At 45.5% G+C, this 18,030-nt stretch overlaps 1 protein-coding gene across 1 annotated transcript in view; it reads left to right on the top strand.

Annotated features, from left to right (window-relative positions):
- Positions 1–18,030, top strand: part of LOC142259266 (uncharacterized) — a 343,907-nt gene that overhangs the window by 275,351 nt on the left and 50,526 nt on the right. Inside the window, exon 10 of the mRNA XM_075331744.1 lies at positions 975–1,515. Within this exon, the coding sequence (XP_075187859.1) occupies positions 975–1,515 (541 nt within the window). The remainder of the gene's footprint in view (positions 1–974; positions 1,516–18,030) is intronic.

Here is an 18,030-nt window from a genome sequence, read left to right on the forward strand (position 1 = left end):
CACTGGACTTAGGCTCCGGCTGGAGTAAATCGGCACACGCATGCGCACTAGCCGCCTCTGCACACTTAGACGTGGAGGTGCAAGCAGCCAGCTGGACGACCCAAGGCACGGCCAAAAACGGCAGCCGGCGCCTGGGCGCAACTGGAACCGCAGCAGGCTGCTTGCGGCTATGGCGGCGCCAATTCGTAACACCACCCCCTTAAAAAAGAGTTTGTTCGCCGGCCACAGCGACGTCGTTAGGAAGGTATGTGCATGTGATGCGTACTAGCGATATTGTTCGCCACGGGCAACGATTGGCCCGTAACGCACGCACGACGGGGGCGGGTGCGATAGCTAGCGACATCGCTAGCGATGTCGCAGTGTGTAAAGCGGCCTTTAGATGTCGAAATTGGACAACAGATTTATGGACAAAACATTTTTTCCTAATTTAATTTCTAATGTTATGGTTTAAAAAAAAATGTACTTTCAAGATATCATTAAAAAATAATAACATTGTGTTTATTTTTTAACAGATGACTGTACTCAGAGTTCAGATGGAAATCTATTATCTTTAGAATTTAAAACAGATGATGAAAGTATCACACATGATACATATGAAGAGCATGCTGTTGTCCCAGATATACCTCCAGTCCTTCCCCGGAAAGCTTTACCATCTGATCTTTTCAAACAAGTCCAAAATTCGGATTTATCACAGAATTGTAAGCAAAATAAAAGATACAGAAGGAATGTGGAACAAGAAACGGCTCCTACAAGGGACAAACCATTTTCATGTTCAAAATGTGGGAAATGTTTTACCAGGAAATCACATCTTAATATCCATCAAAAAACTCACACAGGGGAGAAGCCATTTTCATGTTCAGAATGTGGGAAATGTTTTATTCAGAAATCAGATCTTGTTGTGCATCAAAGATATCACACCGGGGAGAAGCCATTTTCATGTTCAGAATGTGGGAAATATTTAATTCGGAAATCAGAACTTATTGAGCATCAAAGAATTCACACAGGGGAGAAGCCTTTTTCATGTTCAGAATGTGGGAAATGTTTTATTCGGAAATCAAATCTTGTTAGGCATCAAAGATCTCACACAGGGGCGAAGCCATTTTCATGCTTGGAATGTGGTAAATGTTTTACTAGGAAATTAAGTCTTAATATCCATCAAAAAACTCACACAGGGGAGAAGCCATTTTCATGTTCAGAATGTGGGAAATGTTTTATTCAGAAATCAGATCTTGTTGTGCATCAAAGATATCACACCGGGGAGAAGCCATTTTCATGTTCAGAATGTGGGAAATGTTTTATTCACAAATCTGCTTTTGTTAGGCATCAAATATCTCATACAGGGGAGACGCCATTTTCATGTTCAGAATGTGGGAAATGTTTTATTCGGAAATCAGAACTTCTTAGGCATCAAAAATTTCATATAGGGGAGAAGCCATTTTCATGTTCAGAATGTGGGAAATGTTTTATTCAGAAATCAGAACTTGTTGTGCATCAAAGATCTCACACAGGAGAGAAGCTGTTTTCATGCCTGGAATGTGGGAAATGTTTTACTAGGAAATCAGGTCTTGTTCACCATCAAAAAAATCACACAAAATAAACCATTTTTATGTTCTGAATGTGGAAAATGTAATTCTCAGAAATCAGATCTTGTTAAACGCGAAAAAGTTGTACAGAGAAGGAACCTTTTTCATGTTGTGAAATTGAAATGTTTAACTGGTAAAGCAAGTCTTGCCGACATCAGAAAACCAACAGGCCAGGGCAGCCATCCTTGCTTACAGAATTTGACAAATGTTTTTATCATTAATCAGGTCCTGTTGTCAGATCAGTCACACGGAAGAAGCCATCATGATGTAATTCAAAGGTTTTTTTTCCAAAAATCGGCTACAATTGCTCAAGTAAGAATTTGTGAGGGAAAAAAACATTTCCTTTCTTTTTAGAAATTATTGTATTTTTTTAGACCATAAGACACACCTAGGTTTTGAAAGAGGAATATAGGGAAGAAATTAACGCAAAAAATGTAGTCATGAAGCATTGTTATGGGGGGGAATCTGCTGCTGACACTGTTACAGGGAGAAAATCCCCCAATTCAGTACTAGTGTTCCCCATTCTTGGCCCCTTCCAGGTATATGTGTCTTCCATACTCGTATATTTGTCTTTCATCCTGGTATATATGTTGCCCATTTTTATCCCATCCTGGTATATATGATCCCCATCCTGGTATATATGGCTCTTGCCCTAGTATATATGTCGGTTAAAGCAAGGATTTAAAATATAACTTTTAATATCAATAATCTAAAATCATGATAGAACAAAGTGCAGTGCATGAATAAATAACAATAAATAGATAGATCTCAACCAGTTCTTCTCCTGAGGAGATCAGATACCACCGGAAAAATCCAAGGCAGAAGCGAGCTAAACTGGACATGAGGGGGAGGGGACCAGTATCAAAGTTCCTTACCCCTGTCGTGCCCCTGCAGAAAAGCTTCCACCCTTACAAGGGCAGCACCCAAGTCAGGAATGCTAACCCAATGAAAATGCACACCCTCCCAATGCGTTTACCTCTCTGTGTAGTAAGAGAGTTCATCAGGGGAGAAAATATTCAAGTAAAGCCTGCAGTGGTAGGACAATACTACACAAAGCACGTTAGTGGTACAAGTGTGTATGCTAATGGCCAGTGGGACGCTGTGTGCTGTTAGACCCACAACCTATACCCCTCATACCTCCTGCATCATCCACAATCAGTGGTGCCACATGTTCGTGCAGTCCTCATAGTCGATCACCGATTCATGCAGGCGGCCCCCACTGCGCATGCCCATAGATCAATCGATCCATCTGCAGCGTTTACAGCAGCCTGAAAAGTCCACTGCGCATGCGTGGGCATTAGATTGATCCTGATTCAGTCAGGTGGTATTTCCGCGTTCCACTCATGGAACGCACATATCGCGCATGCGCGGCGCGTAACCTATTACTCATAAGGCACTCCTATCAGGCTGATGCATTACTTCCGCGCTCCACCCATGGAACGCACATATCGCGCATGCGTGGCGCATAACCCATTATTCATGTCAGGCTGATACATTACTACTGCGCTACACAGGTGGAAGGCACGCACCCTGCATGCGCGAACTGCGTTCAGTTATCACAAACCGCCCAAGCCGATCAATATTAGCCCACATAATTAGCATTGTGTGTCAAAGAATACATTTAGCTTGGCCACCCAGGCGCCATGTTCACATAGTGAGTTAGCAAACATGCACATTTATTAACAGCGATCAAATATGAAACGCCCATCATAGCATATCATTTAGCCGTGCACAGCATGTCAATTCTATTTTTAAAAAAGTATTATTATGAATCTCATACTCTAGAGAGGCAAACAATGGTAATAATTGTAATGAGTAATAACAAGGTACCATATATACAGAGGGGCTAAGAGGTATATAGATCCTATTGAATATTAATTCTTTAAAGAGGAAATACAGAGCCCAACAGTCAATCAACACTGCAAAAGAGGGGGGGGGATACAGAAAGGACACCCTCCTAGCCGTGTCCTATATCTATTAGAAGGTTGATATAAAGCAATTGTAATACATAAACTTACAACCCTTCCCCAGGCCCAATAATGTAACACCCAAAGAATCTGGTCTGGGCTCGTTTCCACAAAAGGGGCTAAACAACTTGATCAATAGCCCAGGTCATTTAGACCCTCTGGGCGACATGTCGCAACTTAAAAATCAACCTCGCCTCCTTTTGGAGAAGCAACCTATCCAGATTGCCCCCTCTCGGAGATGGTTTAACCTTCAAAATCCCCATAAAGACAATAGTTTCCCTGTTACCGAAGTGTTCTGAATTCATTTGCCTGGATATCGGGGTATCACGTTCGTTCCTGATATCGCCTAGGTGTTCTCACATCCGTCGGCGAAACTCCCTAATGGTCTTCCCAACATACTGTTTACCACAATGGCAGGTGGCCAAGTATACAATGCCTTTTGGTTCTGCAGTTTATGAAATCTCTGATCTTAAGACATTCACGCGTGACCGTACCTCTGAAGGTTTTACCTGTCTGGATGCGGTCACATGCCACACATGCCCCACACTTGAAACACCTAGTCGGCTTACTTGGGATCCAGGTGATTGGTTTTTCAGGGGCTACAAAGTGACTGTGTGTAAGGCGGTCCCGTAGTGATCGATTTTTCCGGAACGTCACAGATGGTTGTGTGCCAATTACATCCGCAATGTCACCATCCATTTTTAGGATCCCCCAGTGCTGTTCCAATATCTGTTCAATCTGATTAGCACCCTTTGTGAAGGTCGTAATGAATCTTATTGTTTCACCACGCTCATCCCTTTTCTGTTTGGGAACAAGGAGTTGATTCCGATCCTGTATGAGCAAATGGTGATAGGCATCCTTAAGAATATGATTTGGATAGCCCTTGACAAATTCCTCCCTACTGAAACAGTTCCATCTCAGACGTAAATATTGGCCCTTTGGGATTCCACGTCTGAGAGGGAACGGATGATGACTCTTCCAATCAAGGAGGGAATTAGTCGCGGTGGGTTTCCTAAAAATAGTCGTCTGGAGTCCCCCCTGGGGATCTACCGAGACCAACAAATCCAGGAATGACAACTGTTTTGGATGAATGGCATACGTAAACTTCAGACCTATAGAATTACAGTTTAGATCCTGTATAAAGTTTAAGTATAGCCACTGGATAATTAATCACATAAATCAGTTTCAGCCAGCAAAATTACGATACAGCATATCACTGCTGAAAAAAATTATTAAAATTTAACTTTTACTTCAATCACTAAAATCGTGGTCAGAATCACAAACAACATAAATTAAGTTAAAATAGTTTGGCCCCTCTTGACAGTGGCCCAAATAACACCGCACATAAATAATTGGATTTATCTCACCAATTTAGCAAGACCTCAATACAGAAGGTCTGAAAAATGTCTCCCGACGCGTTTCAATCAATTCTTCAGGGGAGTGTTCAAATGCCTCTTAGGTCCCATAAAGACATGGACCTTGCATTTATATAGTATGCATTTTATAACTCTGTTCAAGATAGAGATGCGGTAATTGGATAGGGCGAGAGGCACAGGCGTCCATACCATGTGCATGCTTTTAGAGGTGACAGGCCCTCTGTAATTAGTACCTGTTTTTGGAATTACCGCATCTTGAAGTAAAAGTTAAATTTTAATAATTTTTTTCAGCAGTGATATGCTGTATCGTAATTTTGCTGGCTGAACCTGTATAAAGTTTACAAATTCTTCCTGGGGGCCCTTCCACAACACAAAGACGTCATCTATAAACCGCGTCCAAATCTCGATCATACATGTATATTTGGACATTTCTTCGGTAAACACATAGACGTCCTCCCACCAGCCCAGGAACAAGTTAGCGTAGCAGGGAGCACAAGGGCTCCCCATCGCTGTGCCCCTGAGCTAGTGGTATATTGAGCCATCAAACGTTAGAAAATTGTTGTACAGAACAAAATGCAACAGAGAAAGGATCAGCCGATTATGAGCCTCAAACTGTTGACCTCGTATTGATAGAAAGTATTCAATGACTCTCATTCCCTGGTTATGGGGTATGGAAGAATAAAGACTCTCTACGTCAATACTGGCTAAAAGAGTTTCTGAATCAAGTAATGTATCAGCCTGACATGAATAATGGGTTATACGCCGCGCATGCGCGATATGTGCGTTCCATGAGTGGAGCGCGGACGTAATGCATCAGCCTGATAGGAGTGCCTTATAAGTAATAGGTTACGCGCCGCGCATGCGCGATATGTGCGTTCCATGAGTGGAACGCGGAAATACTACCTGAGTGAATCGGGATCAATCTAATGCCCACGCAGTGGACTTTTCAGGCTGCTGTAAACGCTGCAAATGGATCGATTGATCTATGGGCATGCGCAGTGGGGGCTGCCTGCATGAATCGGTGATCGACTATGAGGACTGCACGAACATGTGGCACCACTGATTGCGGATGATGCAGGAGGTATGAGGGGTATAGGTTGTGGGTCTAACAGCACACAGCGTCCCACTGGCCATTAGCATACACACTTGTACTACTAACGTGCTTTGTGTAGTATTGTCCTACCACTGCAGGCTTTACTTGAATATTTTCTCCCCTGATGAACTCTCTTACTACACAGAGAGGGAAACGCGTTGGGAGGGTGTGCATTTTCATCGGGTTAGCATTCCTGACTTGGGTGCTGCCCTTGTAAGGGCAGAAGCTTTTTCTGCAGGGGCACGACAGGGGTAAGGAACTTTGATACTGGTCCCCTCCCCCTCATGTCCAGTTTGGCTCGCTTCTGTCTTGGATTTTTCCGGTGGTATCTGATCTCCTCAGGAGAAGAACTGGGTGAGATCTATCTATCTATTGTTATTTATTCCTGCACTGTAGTGCACTTTGTTCTATCATGATTTTAGATTATTGATATTAAAAGTTATATTTTAAATCCTTGCTTTAACTGATATTCCAATCAGGATTTTGGCTGTACTGTTTTGCCGTTGCGGCAGGATTGCTTTTCTATTGAGTTAATAACACTTGGCATGGCTGGTTTTCTGGCATCTGCACCTGACACCTCTTCATAGCTCACTGAAGCTAGAGAGATTTTTTCTGAGAAAGATTTTGCACAAAAAAAGATTTTGCACAACAGTATTTAAAGAGATTACGAAAACCTATAAAGAACAAATAACGAGTTGGTGGGAGTTGCAAAGCTTGGACAACTATTTGAAAAACGGGATAGTCCTGAGAGGTTTACATATTTCCCTATTGCCAGCACCTAGGTGTCGTACTTCTCAGCTGATCAGTGCATGGGAAAGAGAGGCTACGGCTAGCTCTTTGAGATTTATGAAACTTCTTTTGACAGAGGAAAAGGTCTGCCTTGAGGCTCTTAATAAATTAAAATAACAAATTGACCATATAAAGACCTTTCAGGGCGAGACTGACTTTACATCAAAAGAAAATCTTCTGCAAAACAAAGTAGAGAAATATCAATATCGTATCAAAGAGAAGAAGCATAAACAGTTTGTCCGTGACCTCCAGGATTTTAAGGAGAATAAGGTTTACCAACTTGCTGCAGCTGAGAGGACGACCCCTAGAGAGTGAGAATCTGACCTCTCATCCACTGAAACGGAGGCTTCGGACTCCAAAAGTAGGCATTCTAATCTATTTTTTCAACAGAGAGGAAAGAGGTTCCAGAAAGGGAACTCTAGGAATGCTCGCCAATTTTCTTACTGGGTCTAAACAGTTTTTTAGAGAGGCAGCATTTCCTCAGGAGCCAAAAAACAAAAGGCTAGGTATAGACTCCCAAATCATTAATTTGTTCAAGCGACCCCTCACCAACTCGGAAATGGCGGTTCTAAGCAAGGGGCTTTCGTTTGTTTCTATGAGTGACATGTCTGTTTTTGATTTCATTGTCGATTTGAATTTATTTGTAAGAAAGCTCCGTTGGAAACATTTTTTCAAGTTGAAAGACAATCGGTTATGTGAGGAACTAAGCATACCCTCTGACATGTTAGGGGATGTTACTCTTGGCAGATTTGGATGTACCTATTACCAATGGCACGGGAGCGGGTCCTTTTACTAAGTTGAAAAATCGAAGCACTAAAATGCCTCCAATTGCTACGGATGTTTCAGCTATCGACATCTTTTTGAATTTAGTGACCCGGGATGTTCGTCCATCTTTTGAGGTTCTCCCTGAACCATTAGCTCCCATACGGAAGTCTGGAGTCCATAATCTCTTAACACAAAATAACAATCTCACTAAAGCAGAGATGGAGGCCCTTTGTTACGGGGGGCTGTCTGATAATAACCTAAAGGAGTATCAGACAGTCAGGGTCCACCGTGCAAAGACTCTGCTGCAGACTATGGCAGAGTGCAATACCTCTGTTAACTCACAGAATGATATAATAAGTAAGTAAAGCAATTCCTCCCTTACTTGGAGGGTGTGTGGAATGATCTCTGTTAATAATCACAGAGACAAAGGCAATGTGTGCGAAATGGCACCTACCTAGGTCCGCTCTTCTAGTGGTGCAAAAGAGACGAACAGCAGCGTAAGCCGCACAAAGCTCCTACCTGCGTTCGCTCCACTAGTGTGCGAGGACACGAACCACTAGATATGGCACCTGCCTAGGTCCGCTCTTCTAGTGGTGCAAAAGAGACGAACAGCAGCGTAAGCCGCACAAAGCTCCTACCTCTGTTCGCTCCCCTAGTGTGCGAGGATACGAACAACTGCCAGACGCAGTATAAGGAACGTTACCCTAGCGGCAACGTCCACCTACGAGTCGAATCACAAGGCCCAGCCAGACCATGTGCCTCAGGCACCTGCCTATGTCCGCTCCTCTAAGAGGTAAGGATACGGACAGCAGCCGAAGCTGTAAGGTATAAGAACGCTACCCTGCCGGTAGCGCTCACTTAGCATAGATAGAGGAATGCCTAGAGGAACGCGCACAGAGCGTCTACTCTTATGCATGAACCAAGAGGACTGAGCGCCATGCGGCGTGTGTCAGGGTCTTATATAGACTCTGTGCCTCATCCAACATGGAGGACACCAGAGCCAATCCGCTGCCAGAACGACAGGAGTGACGTCATGCTGGCCTATCACCGAGCAAGGCGTCACAAGCACATGACCAGCGACCAATCGGCATAGAAGGTGTCAGAGACATGTGACCTCGTGTCAGCGATGATGTCACCCGCACATGTGCAATGGCTCCAAGATAGGACTTAGTCTCCGGCGCTCGCACATGTGCAGTAGCAAGAAATCTGGACTTAGTCTCCAGCGCTCGCACATGTGCAGTAGCAAGAAATCTGGACTTAGTCTCCAGCGCTCGCACATGTGCAGTAGCAAGAAATCTGGACATAGTCTCCAGTGCTCGCAGCAACCGTAACAGTACCTCCCCCTCAAGGGCCCCCCTCCCGGCGATGCAGGTAATCGGCAACTAAGTCGGGAGCATGGACAGCCTCCTCAGGCTCCCAAGAGCGATGTTCCGGGCCATAGCCCTCCCAATCTATCAAGAAGAACCTGCGCCCTCTAACCATCTTAGAACCAACTATGGCTCGTACCTCATAGCTAGAGCGAGAGGAATCAGAGGCAGGAGAGTGCACGTCACGAGCGTGAGGTAAAATAGCCGGCTTTAGCAGTGAGACATGGAATTTGTCATGAATCCTAAGATGGACAGGTAACTTCAATTGGTAGACTACAGGATTTACCTGTCGAAGAACCTCATAAGGACCCAGGAAGCGAGGAGCAAATTTGACAGAGCTCACTCTAAGTCTCACGTGTTTTGCAGAGAGCCACACAAAGTCCCCTGGAGAAAAGACAGGAGCCGGGCGACGAAACCGATCGGACACCGTCTTCATACGGTCCTTAGCTGCTTGGATCGACTCTTGAGTCCGATCCCAAACCTCTCTGGCATTAGTTGCCCAGTCGGCCACAAGAGGAGGAGGTGCAGCAGCGGAAAACGGTACCGGTACCCTAGGGTGTTGCCCATTATTGAGTACGAACGGTGTCTGCCCAGTGGCCTCAGCCAGCGAATTGTTAAGGGCAAATTCTGCCCAGGGTAGGAGGGAGGACCAGTTATCGTGGTTCTCAGCAACAAAGTGTCGAAGGTATATAATCATAGATTGATTGGTACGTTCAACCAAACCATTGGTCTCCGGATGGTATGCCGAAGAGAGATTCAACTCAATTTGCAGAAGGCTACAAAGATCTCGCCAGAAACGGGAAGTAAATTGCGGGCCTCTATCACAAATGATACGATCTGGCATCCCGTGAAGCCTAAAGACATGCTTGAGGAATAGTTTGGCTAGTACCCTGGAAGATGGGATTCTCGATAACGGTACGAGATGAACCATCCGGGAGAAATGGTCCGTAATGACCCACACAAATCTATGTCCCTGTGAACATGGAAGATCACCCACAAAGTACATGCCTACCACCTCCCATGGTCTATCTGGCACTGGTAAAGGATGCAAGAGCCCAGCCGGTCTCTGCCGTAATGGACGGTTGCGAGCACACGAGTAGCAGGAACCGACATATCTCTTGACGTGGCTGGCTAAGTGTGGCCACCAATACCACCTCTCCAGTAACTCTCGTGTCCGCCTAATACCAAAATGCCCACCCAGCTTTGAGGTGTGGGCCCATGACAGTATATCATTCTGTCGATCAGGCGGAACAAAGGTCTTGCCCGGTGGGATTTGGTCTAACGTCACAGGGGAGAGCGTATGAAAAACCCTGGAGGGAAGGATAAGACTAGGTTCGTCAATCTCTTCCTGGGTAGAAAGCATAGAGCGAGACAAGGCGTCTGCCTTGTTATTCTTACTCCCAGACAGATGGAGATGTGAAAGCGGGAGAAAAACAAGGACCAGCGGGCTTGGCGAGGATTCAGACGCTGAGCGGTTTGTAAGTACGTCAGATTCTTATGGTCTATATAGACCTGGAAAGGATGTTTCGCTCCTTCCAGCAAGTGACGCCACTCCTCCAAGGCTAATCTCAAGGCGAGCAGTTCCCTATCCCCAATGGTATAGTTTCTCTCTGCCGGTGAAAAGGTTTTAGCAAAGAAGAAACACGGCCTTTTTCTACCTGCACCGTTCTTTTGATACAAGACCGCACCAGCACCCACTGAAGAGGCATCAACCTCTAAGAGGAAGGGCTTACTCTCATCGGGTCTTTGAAGAACGGGAGCAGTTGAAAAGTGTCTTTTTACTGCCTCAAAAGCCTGAGATGTCTCAGTAGACCAGGCTTTGGGATTAGCACCTTTCTTAGTCAAGGCCACCAAAGTAGAAAAATGGGGTATGAACTGCCTGTAGTAATTTATGAATCCTAAGAAGCGTTGCACCGCCTTCAAGGAATGAGGTTCGGACCATTGCAGGACAGCAGAGAGCTTCGCAGGATCCATAGCCAGGCCCTCTTGTGAGATAATGTAACCCAAAAAAGGCAATGAGGACTGCTCGAATACACATTTCTCGAGTTTAGCAAACAATGAGTGCTCCCTTAAACGGGAAAGGACACGAACGACATCCTGACGATGAGTCTCCAGATCAGGAGAAAAAATCAGGATGTCGTCCAGATACACCACTACTGAGGATAACAGTAAATCCCTGAACACATCGTTTATGAAGTCCTGAAATACTGCGGTTGCATTACATAACCCAAAAGGCATGACGAGGTATTCATAGTGACCGTCTCGGGTGTTAAAAGCGGTCTTCCATTCGTCACCCTTTCGAATTCGTACCAAGTTATACGCACCCAGCAGATCCAACTTCGTAAAAACTTGAGCTCCTCTCAGTCTGTCAAAGAGCTCCGAAATTAAAGGTAATGGGTATTTGTTCTTTATTGTGATTGCGTTGAGACCCCTGTAATCTATGCAGGGACGCAAATCACCCTCTTTCTTCCGAACAAAGAAAAACCCAGCTCCCGCGGGAGAGACAGACTTACGAATGAACCCCTTCTCTAAACTCTCTCTTATATAGGTCGACATGGCCTCCGACTCAGGTATCGACAGGGGGTAAACCCTGCCTTTAGGTGGAACCGAACCTGGGATAAGGTCTATGGCACAGTCATACGGCCTATGGGGTGGAAGAACCTCAGCACCCTGTTTGGAGAACACGTCAGCGAAATCCAAATAGGGTGTAGGTATGGGAGAGAGATCAGTTGATGCAACCGCAACGACCTTAGGTGGTAAGGGAAGACATCTGGACTGACATTTCGAACCCCAACTAATAATGCTGTCAGACTCCCAGTCAATGTGAGGAGCATGAGTCCGAAGCCATGGAAGACCCAGAAGGACGTCGTCTATACCCTCAGGCAAAACAAGAAAAGAAACCTCCTCTATGTGACCCTGAGACAGGGAAAGGCGCAAGGGAACTGTCCTCAATGTAATGGAGTCAGACAACATAGTTCCATTAACAACACGGACAGGAATAGGCGCCTCTAACATGATAGAGGGAATATTGTGTCCCTTTACAAATCCTGAGGACACAAAAGTCCCGTCAGCTCCGGAATCCACAAAAGCCATAATAGGCCATGTATTCTCAGATAACGAGAGCTGACCTGGGATACAACACTTAGAGGGTGCAGAAGACGTCTCTAGTAACCCCCCTCTAATGGTTACTAGGCCAGGGAGTTTCCCTGACGACTAGGACACTTGTTGGCATAGTGCCCAGCCTGACGACATACGTAACATATAGGAGGACCAGACTTGCGTAGTCTGGAGGACGTATGACCTAACTCCATAGGAGTGGGAGATGTTTCAGATGCTGAGGAACATGGTAGTGGACCCTCAACAACTGGAATAGCCCGATGCTTAGGGCGTGAGGAAGAGACCTCGAGTCTACGTTCCTTATGGCGTACATCGATCCTCGTTGCTACTGTGATCAAGTCCTGCAGAGAAGCAGGGACCTCACGAGTAGCAAGAGCATCCTTGACATAGCCTGCCAACCCTCTCCAGAAGATAGGAATCAACACCTTCTCTGGCCAATCTAGTTCTGCCACCAGAGTTCTAAAAGCAATGGCATAAGAACTAGTGGATAACGAACCCTGAGATAGATCTAACAGTCTCAGGGCCGCATCATGGGTAACCTGCGGACCCATGAATACCGCCTTAAGAGCATCAAGAAAGTCTTGATGTCTCAGAGTAACCACATCAGAGCGCTCCCATAGGGGAGTCGCTCATTCTAAGGCTTTGTCCTGAAGTAAGGAGATGATAAAGCCTACTCTGGACCTCTCCGTAGAGAAGCGAGAAGAGTTGACCTCTAGGTGTATCTGACACTGACTAATGAAACCACGACATGATCTGGCATCACCAGAGTATCTGTTTGGCAGAGCAAGTCGAGGATCATGTGCAGCTGTCACCATGGTCTGAGGTTTATCCTCTATACTCTTGAGCCGTGACTCAAGTACTTGTATGTAACGATGTAACTGCTGATATTCTGCCATAACTGCCAGACCCTTGGCTCAGTCCTAATGTTACGGGGGGCTGTCTGATAATAACCTAAAGGAGTATCAGACAGTCAGGGTCCACCGTGCAAAGACTCTGCTGCAGACTATGGCAGAGTGCAATACCTCTGTTAACTCACAGAAGGATATAATAAGTAAGTAAAGAAATTCCTCCCTTACTTGGAGGGTGTGTGGAATGATCTCTGTTAATAATCACAGAGACAAAGGCAATGTGTGCGAAATGGCACCTACCTAGGTTCGCTCTTCTAGTGGTGCAAAAGAGACGAACAGCAGCGTAAGCCGCACAAAGCTCCTACCTGCGTTCGCTCCACTAGTGTGCGAGGACACGAACCACTAGATATGGCACCTGCCTAGGTCCGCTCTTCTAGTGGTGCAAAAGAGACGAACAGCAGCGTAAGCTGCACAAAGCTCCTACCTCTGTTCGCTTCCCTAGTGTGCGAGGATACGAATAACTGCCAGACGCAGTATAAGGAACGTTACCCTAGCGGCAACGTCCACCTACGAGTCGAATCACAAGGCCCAGCCAGACCATGTGCCTCAGGCACCTGCCTATGTCCGCTCCTCTAAGAGGTAAGGATACGGACAGCAGCCGAAGCTGTAAGGTATAAGAACGCTACCCTGCCGGTAGCGCTCACTTAGCATAGACAGAGGAATGCCTAGAGGAACGCGCACAGAGCGTCTACTCTTATGCATGAACCAAGAGGACTGAGCGCCATGCAGCGTGTGTCAGGGTCTTATATAGACTCTGTGCCTCATCCAAGATGGAGGACACCAGAGCCAATCCGCTGCCAGAACGACAGGAGTGACGTCATGCTGGCCTATCACCGAGCAAGGCGTCACAAGCACATGACCAGCGACCAATCGGCATAGAAGGTGTCAGAGACATGTGACCTCGTGTCAGCGATGATGTCACCCGCACATGTGCAATGGCTCCAAGATAGGACTTAGTCTCCAGCGCTCGCACATGTGCAGTAGCAAGAAATCTGGACTTAGTCTCCAGCGCTCGCACATGTGCAGTAGCAATAAATCTGGACATAGTCTCCAGTGCTCGCAGCAACCGTAACACCCTTTGTGTTTTAGAGAAGGAAACCACGATCACTATAAAGCCCTCCGATAAGGGGGGCAATATAGTGGTAATGGACTCACAGGACTATCGGAAAATTTGTATTGAGATACTAAGGGATACTGCCACTTATAAAAGGGTCTCTGGTAATCCATTGGAACTTTCTAAAAAATCCTTGAGAGATTTATTGAGTAAAGCAAAGACTGATGGGCTATTAAATGATGATGAATTTTCATTCCTGTTCCCTGAATTCCCAGTTATGTCCACGTTCTATATACTGCCCAAGGTCCACAAGGGGGTCACACCCCTGAGGGGCAGACCAATTGTATCAGGTGTGGGTAGCATTGCACAGAACGTGGGCATATATCTGGATGAAGTCTTAAACCCCTTTGTGATATCCTTACCCTCTTATATCCGTGACAGTATGGATTTTATGAAGAGGATTGAAGGGGTGCTAGTTGATTCAGAAACTCTTTTAGCCAGTATTGACGTAGAGAGTCTTTATTCTTCCATACCCCATAACCAGGGAATAAGAGCCATTGAATACTTTCTATCAACACGAGGTCAACAGTTTGAGGCTCATAATCGGCTGATCCTTTCTCTGTTGCATTTTGTTCTGTACAACAATTTTCTAACGTTTGATGGCTCAATATACCACCAGCTCAGGGGCACAGCGATGGGGAGCCCTTGTGCTCCTTGCTATGCTAACTTGTTCCTGGGCTGGTGGGAGGACGTCTGTGTTTTCCGAAGAAATGTCCAAATATACATGTATGATCGAGATTTGGACGCGGTTTATAGATGACGTCTTTGTGTTGTGGAAGGGCCCCCAGGAAGAATTTGTAAACTTTATACAGGATCTAAACTGTAATTCTATAGGTCTGAAGTTTACGTATGTCATTCATCCAAAACAGTTGTCATTCCTGGATTTGTTGGTCTCGGTAGATCCCCAGGGGGGACTCCAGACGACTATTTTTAGGAAACCCACCGCGACTAATTCCCTCCTTGATTGGAAGAGTCATCATCCATTCCCTCTCAGACGTAGAATCCAAAAAAGGGCCAATATTTACGTCTGAGATGGAACTGTTCCAGTAGGGAGGAATTTGTCGAGAAGGCTAAGGATCTTAGGGAATGTTTTTTGGACAACGGCTATCCAAATCATATTCTTAAGGATGCCTATAACCATTCGCTCATACAGGATCGGAATCAACTCCTTGTTCTCAAACAGAAAAGGGATGAGCGTGGTGAAACAATAAGATTCATTACGACCTTCACAAAGGGTGCTAATCAGATTGGACAGATATTGGAACAGCACTGGGGGATCCTAAAAATGGATGGTGACATTGCGGATGTAATTGGCACACAACCATCTGTGACGTTCCGGAAAAATCGATCACTACGGGACCGCCTTACACACAGTCACTTTGTGGCCCATGAAAAACCAATCACCTGGATCCCGGGTAAGCCGACTAGGTGTTTCAAGTGTGGGGCATGTGTGGCATGTGACCGCATCCAGACAGGTAAAACCTTCAGAGGTACGGTCACGGGTGAATGTCTTAAGATCAGAGATTTCATAAACTGCAGAACCAAAGGCATTGTATACTTGACCACCTGTCTTTGTGGTAAACAGTATGTTGGGAAGACCATTAGGGAGTTTCGCCGACGGGTGGGAGAACACCTAGGCGATATCAGGAACGAACGTGATACCCCGATCTCCAGGCATATGAATTCAGAACACTTTGGTAACAGGGAAGCTATTGTCTTTATGGGGATTTTGAAGGTTAAACCATCTCCGAGAGGGGGCAATCTGGATAGGTTGCTCCTCCAAAAGGAGGCGAGGTTGATTTTTAAGTTGCGGACATGTCGCCCAGAGGGTCTAAATGACCAGATAAATTTTGGGTGCTTTATCTAAAGAAGGGATTTTTCTCTGGCTGGGGTGGGTGGTTTGGGGATTGACGGTTGAAGGTGTCCATTGAGCTGGGCTATTGATCAAGTTGTTTAGCCCCTTTTGTGGAAACGAGCCCAGACCAGATTCTTTGGGTGTTACAACCCTCCCCCAGGCCCAATAATGTAAGTTTATGTATTACAATTGCTTTATATCAACCTTCTAATAGATATAGGACACGGCTAGGAGGGTGTCCTTTCTGTATCTCCCCCCCTCTTTTGCAGTGTTTATTAATTGACTGTTGGACTCTGTATTTCCTCTTTAAAGAATTAATATTCAATAGGATATATATACCTCTTAGCCCCTCTGTATATATGGCCCCTTGTTATTACTCATTACAATTATTATCATTGTTTGCCTCTCTAGAGTATCAGATTCATAATAATACTTTTTTAAAAAATAGAATTGACATGCTGTGCACGGCTAAATGTTATGCTATGATGGGCGTTTCATATTTGATCGCTGTTAATAAATGTGCATGTTTTGCTAACTCAGTATGTGAACATGGCACCTGGGTGGCCAAGCTAAATGTATTCTTTGACACACAATGCTAATTATGTAGGCTAATATTGATCAGCTTGGGCGGTTTGTGATAACTGAACGCAGTTCGCGTATGCGCGGTGCGTGTGTTCCACCTGTGGAGCACGGTAGTAATGTATCAGCCTGACATGAATAATGGGTTATGCGCCACGCATGCGCGATATATGCGTTCCATGAGTGGAGTGCGGGAGTAATACATCAGCCTGATAGGCGTGCCTTATGAGTAATAGGTTACGCGCCGCGCATGCACGATATGTGCGTTCCATGAGTGGAACGCGGAAATACTACCTGACTGAATCAGGATCAATCTAATGCCCACGCATGCGCAGTGGACTTTTCAGGCTGCTGTAAACGCTGCAGATGGATCGATTGATCTATGGGCATGCGCTGTGGGGGCTGCCTGCATGAATCGGTGATCGACTATGAGGACTGCACGAACATGTGGCACCACTGATTGCGGATGATGCAGGAGGTATGAGGGTTATTTAGGTTGTGGGTCTAACAGCACATAGCGTCCCACTGGCCATTAGCATACACACTTGTACCACTAACGTGCTTTGCGTAGTAATGTCCTACCACTGCAGGCTTTACTTGAATATTTTCTCCCCTAATGAACTCTCTTACTACACAGAGAGGGAAACGCATTGGGAGGGTGTGCATTTTCATCGGGTTAGCATTACTGAGTTGGGTGCTGCCCTTGTAAGGGCGGAAGCTTTTTCTGCAGGGGCACGACAGGGGTAAGGAACTTTGATACTGGTCCCCTCCCCCTCATGTCCAGTTTGGCTCGCTTCTGCCTTGGATTTTTCCGGTGGTATCTGATCTCCTCAGGAGAAGAACTGGTTGAGATCTTTCTATTTATTGTTATTTATTCATGCACTGCACTTTGTTCTATCATGATTTTAGATTATTGATATTAAAAGTTATATTTTAAATCCTTGCTTTAACTGATATTCCAATCAGGATTTGGGCTGTATTGTTTTGCCGTTGCGGCAGGATTGCTTTTCTATAGTATATATGTCGCCATCCTTGTATATATAGCCCTCATCTCGGGCCCATTGTTGTACATATTTCCCCATCACGCTACACACATAAGAAAATAAATGATTATACACACCTTTCCTCCGCTCTCCCGGTGCACAGTGTTCTCTTCTGGTGCCGACATGTGACTTGAGCATGTAAACGGCGCAGTGCATGACATTACTGCCATGTGCCCCCAGTTACACGAAGACGTAAACTGCCAGAATATTCACTGCTCCCCACAGCCGGGATTATGGTCTTGGGGAGCAGTGAATATTCATTCTTCAATATTAGACACAAGTGATCGGCCAGTCACAGCAGTACGCCGGCGGCTGGGTGATCATGTGTACCCAATATTAAAAAGAAGGAATAATCACTGCTCCCCATGCTAATAATACCGCCCACCTCTTTGATACTTATTTTGTCCAACTTCTGTTGGACTATTTGTATAGTATAAGCTATTATACTAGCAATTTATGCTGCCAGTTTAAGGG

The sequence above is a fragment of the Anomaloglossus baeobatrachus genome, assembly GCF_048569485.1.
Source record: "Anomaloglossus baeobatrachus isolate aAnoBae1 chromosome 5 unlocalized genomic scaffold, aAnoBae1.hap1 SUPER_5_unloc_5, whole genome shotgun sequence".
Lineage (NCBI taxonomy): Eukaryota > Metazoa > Chordata > Amphibia > Anura > Aromobatidae > Anomaloglossus > Anomaloglossus baeobatrachus.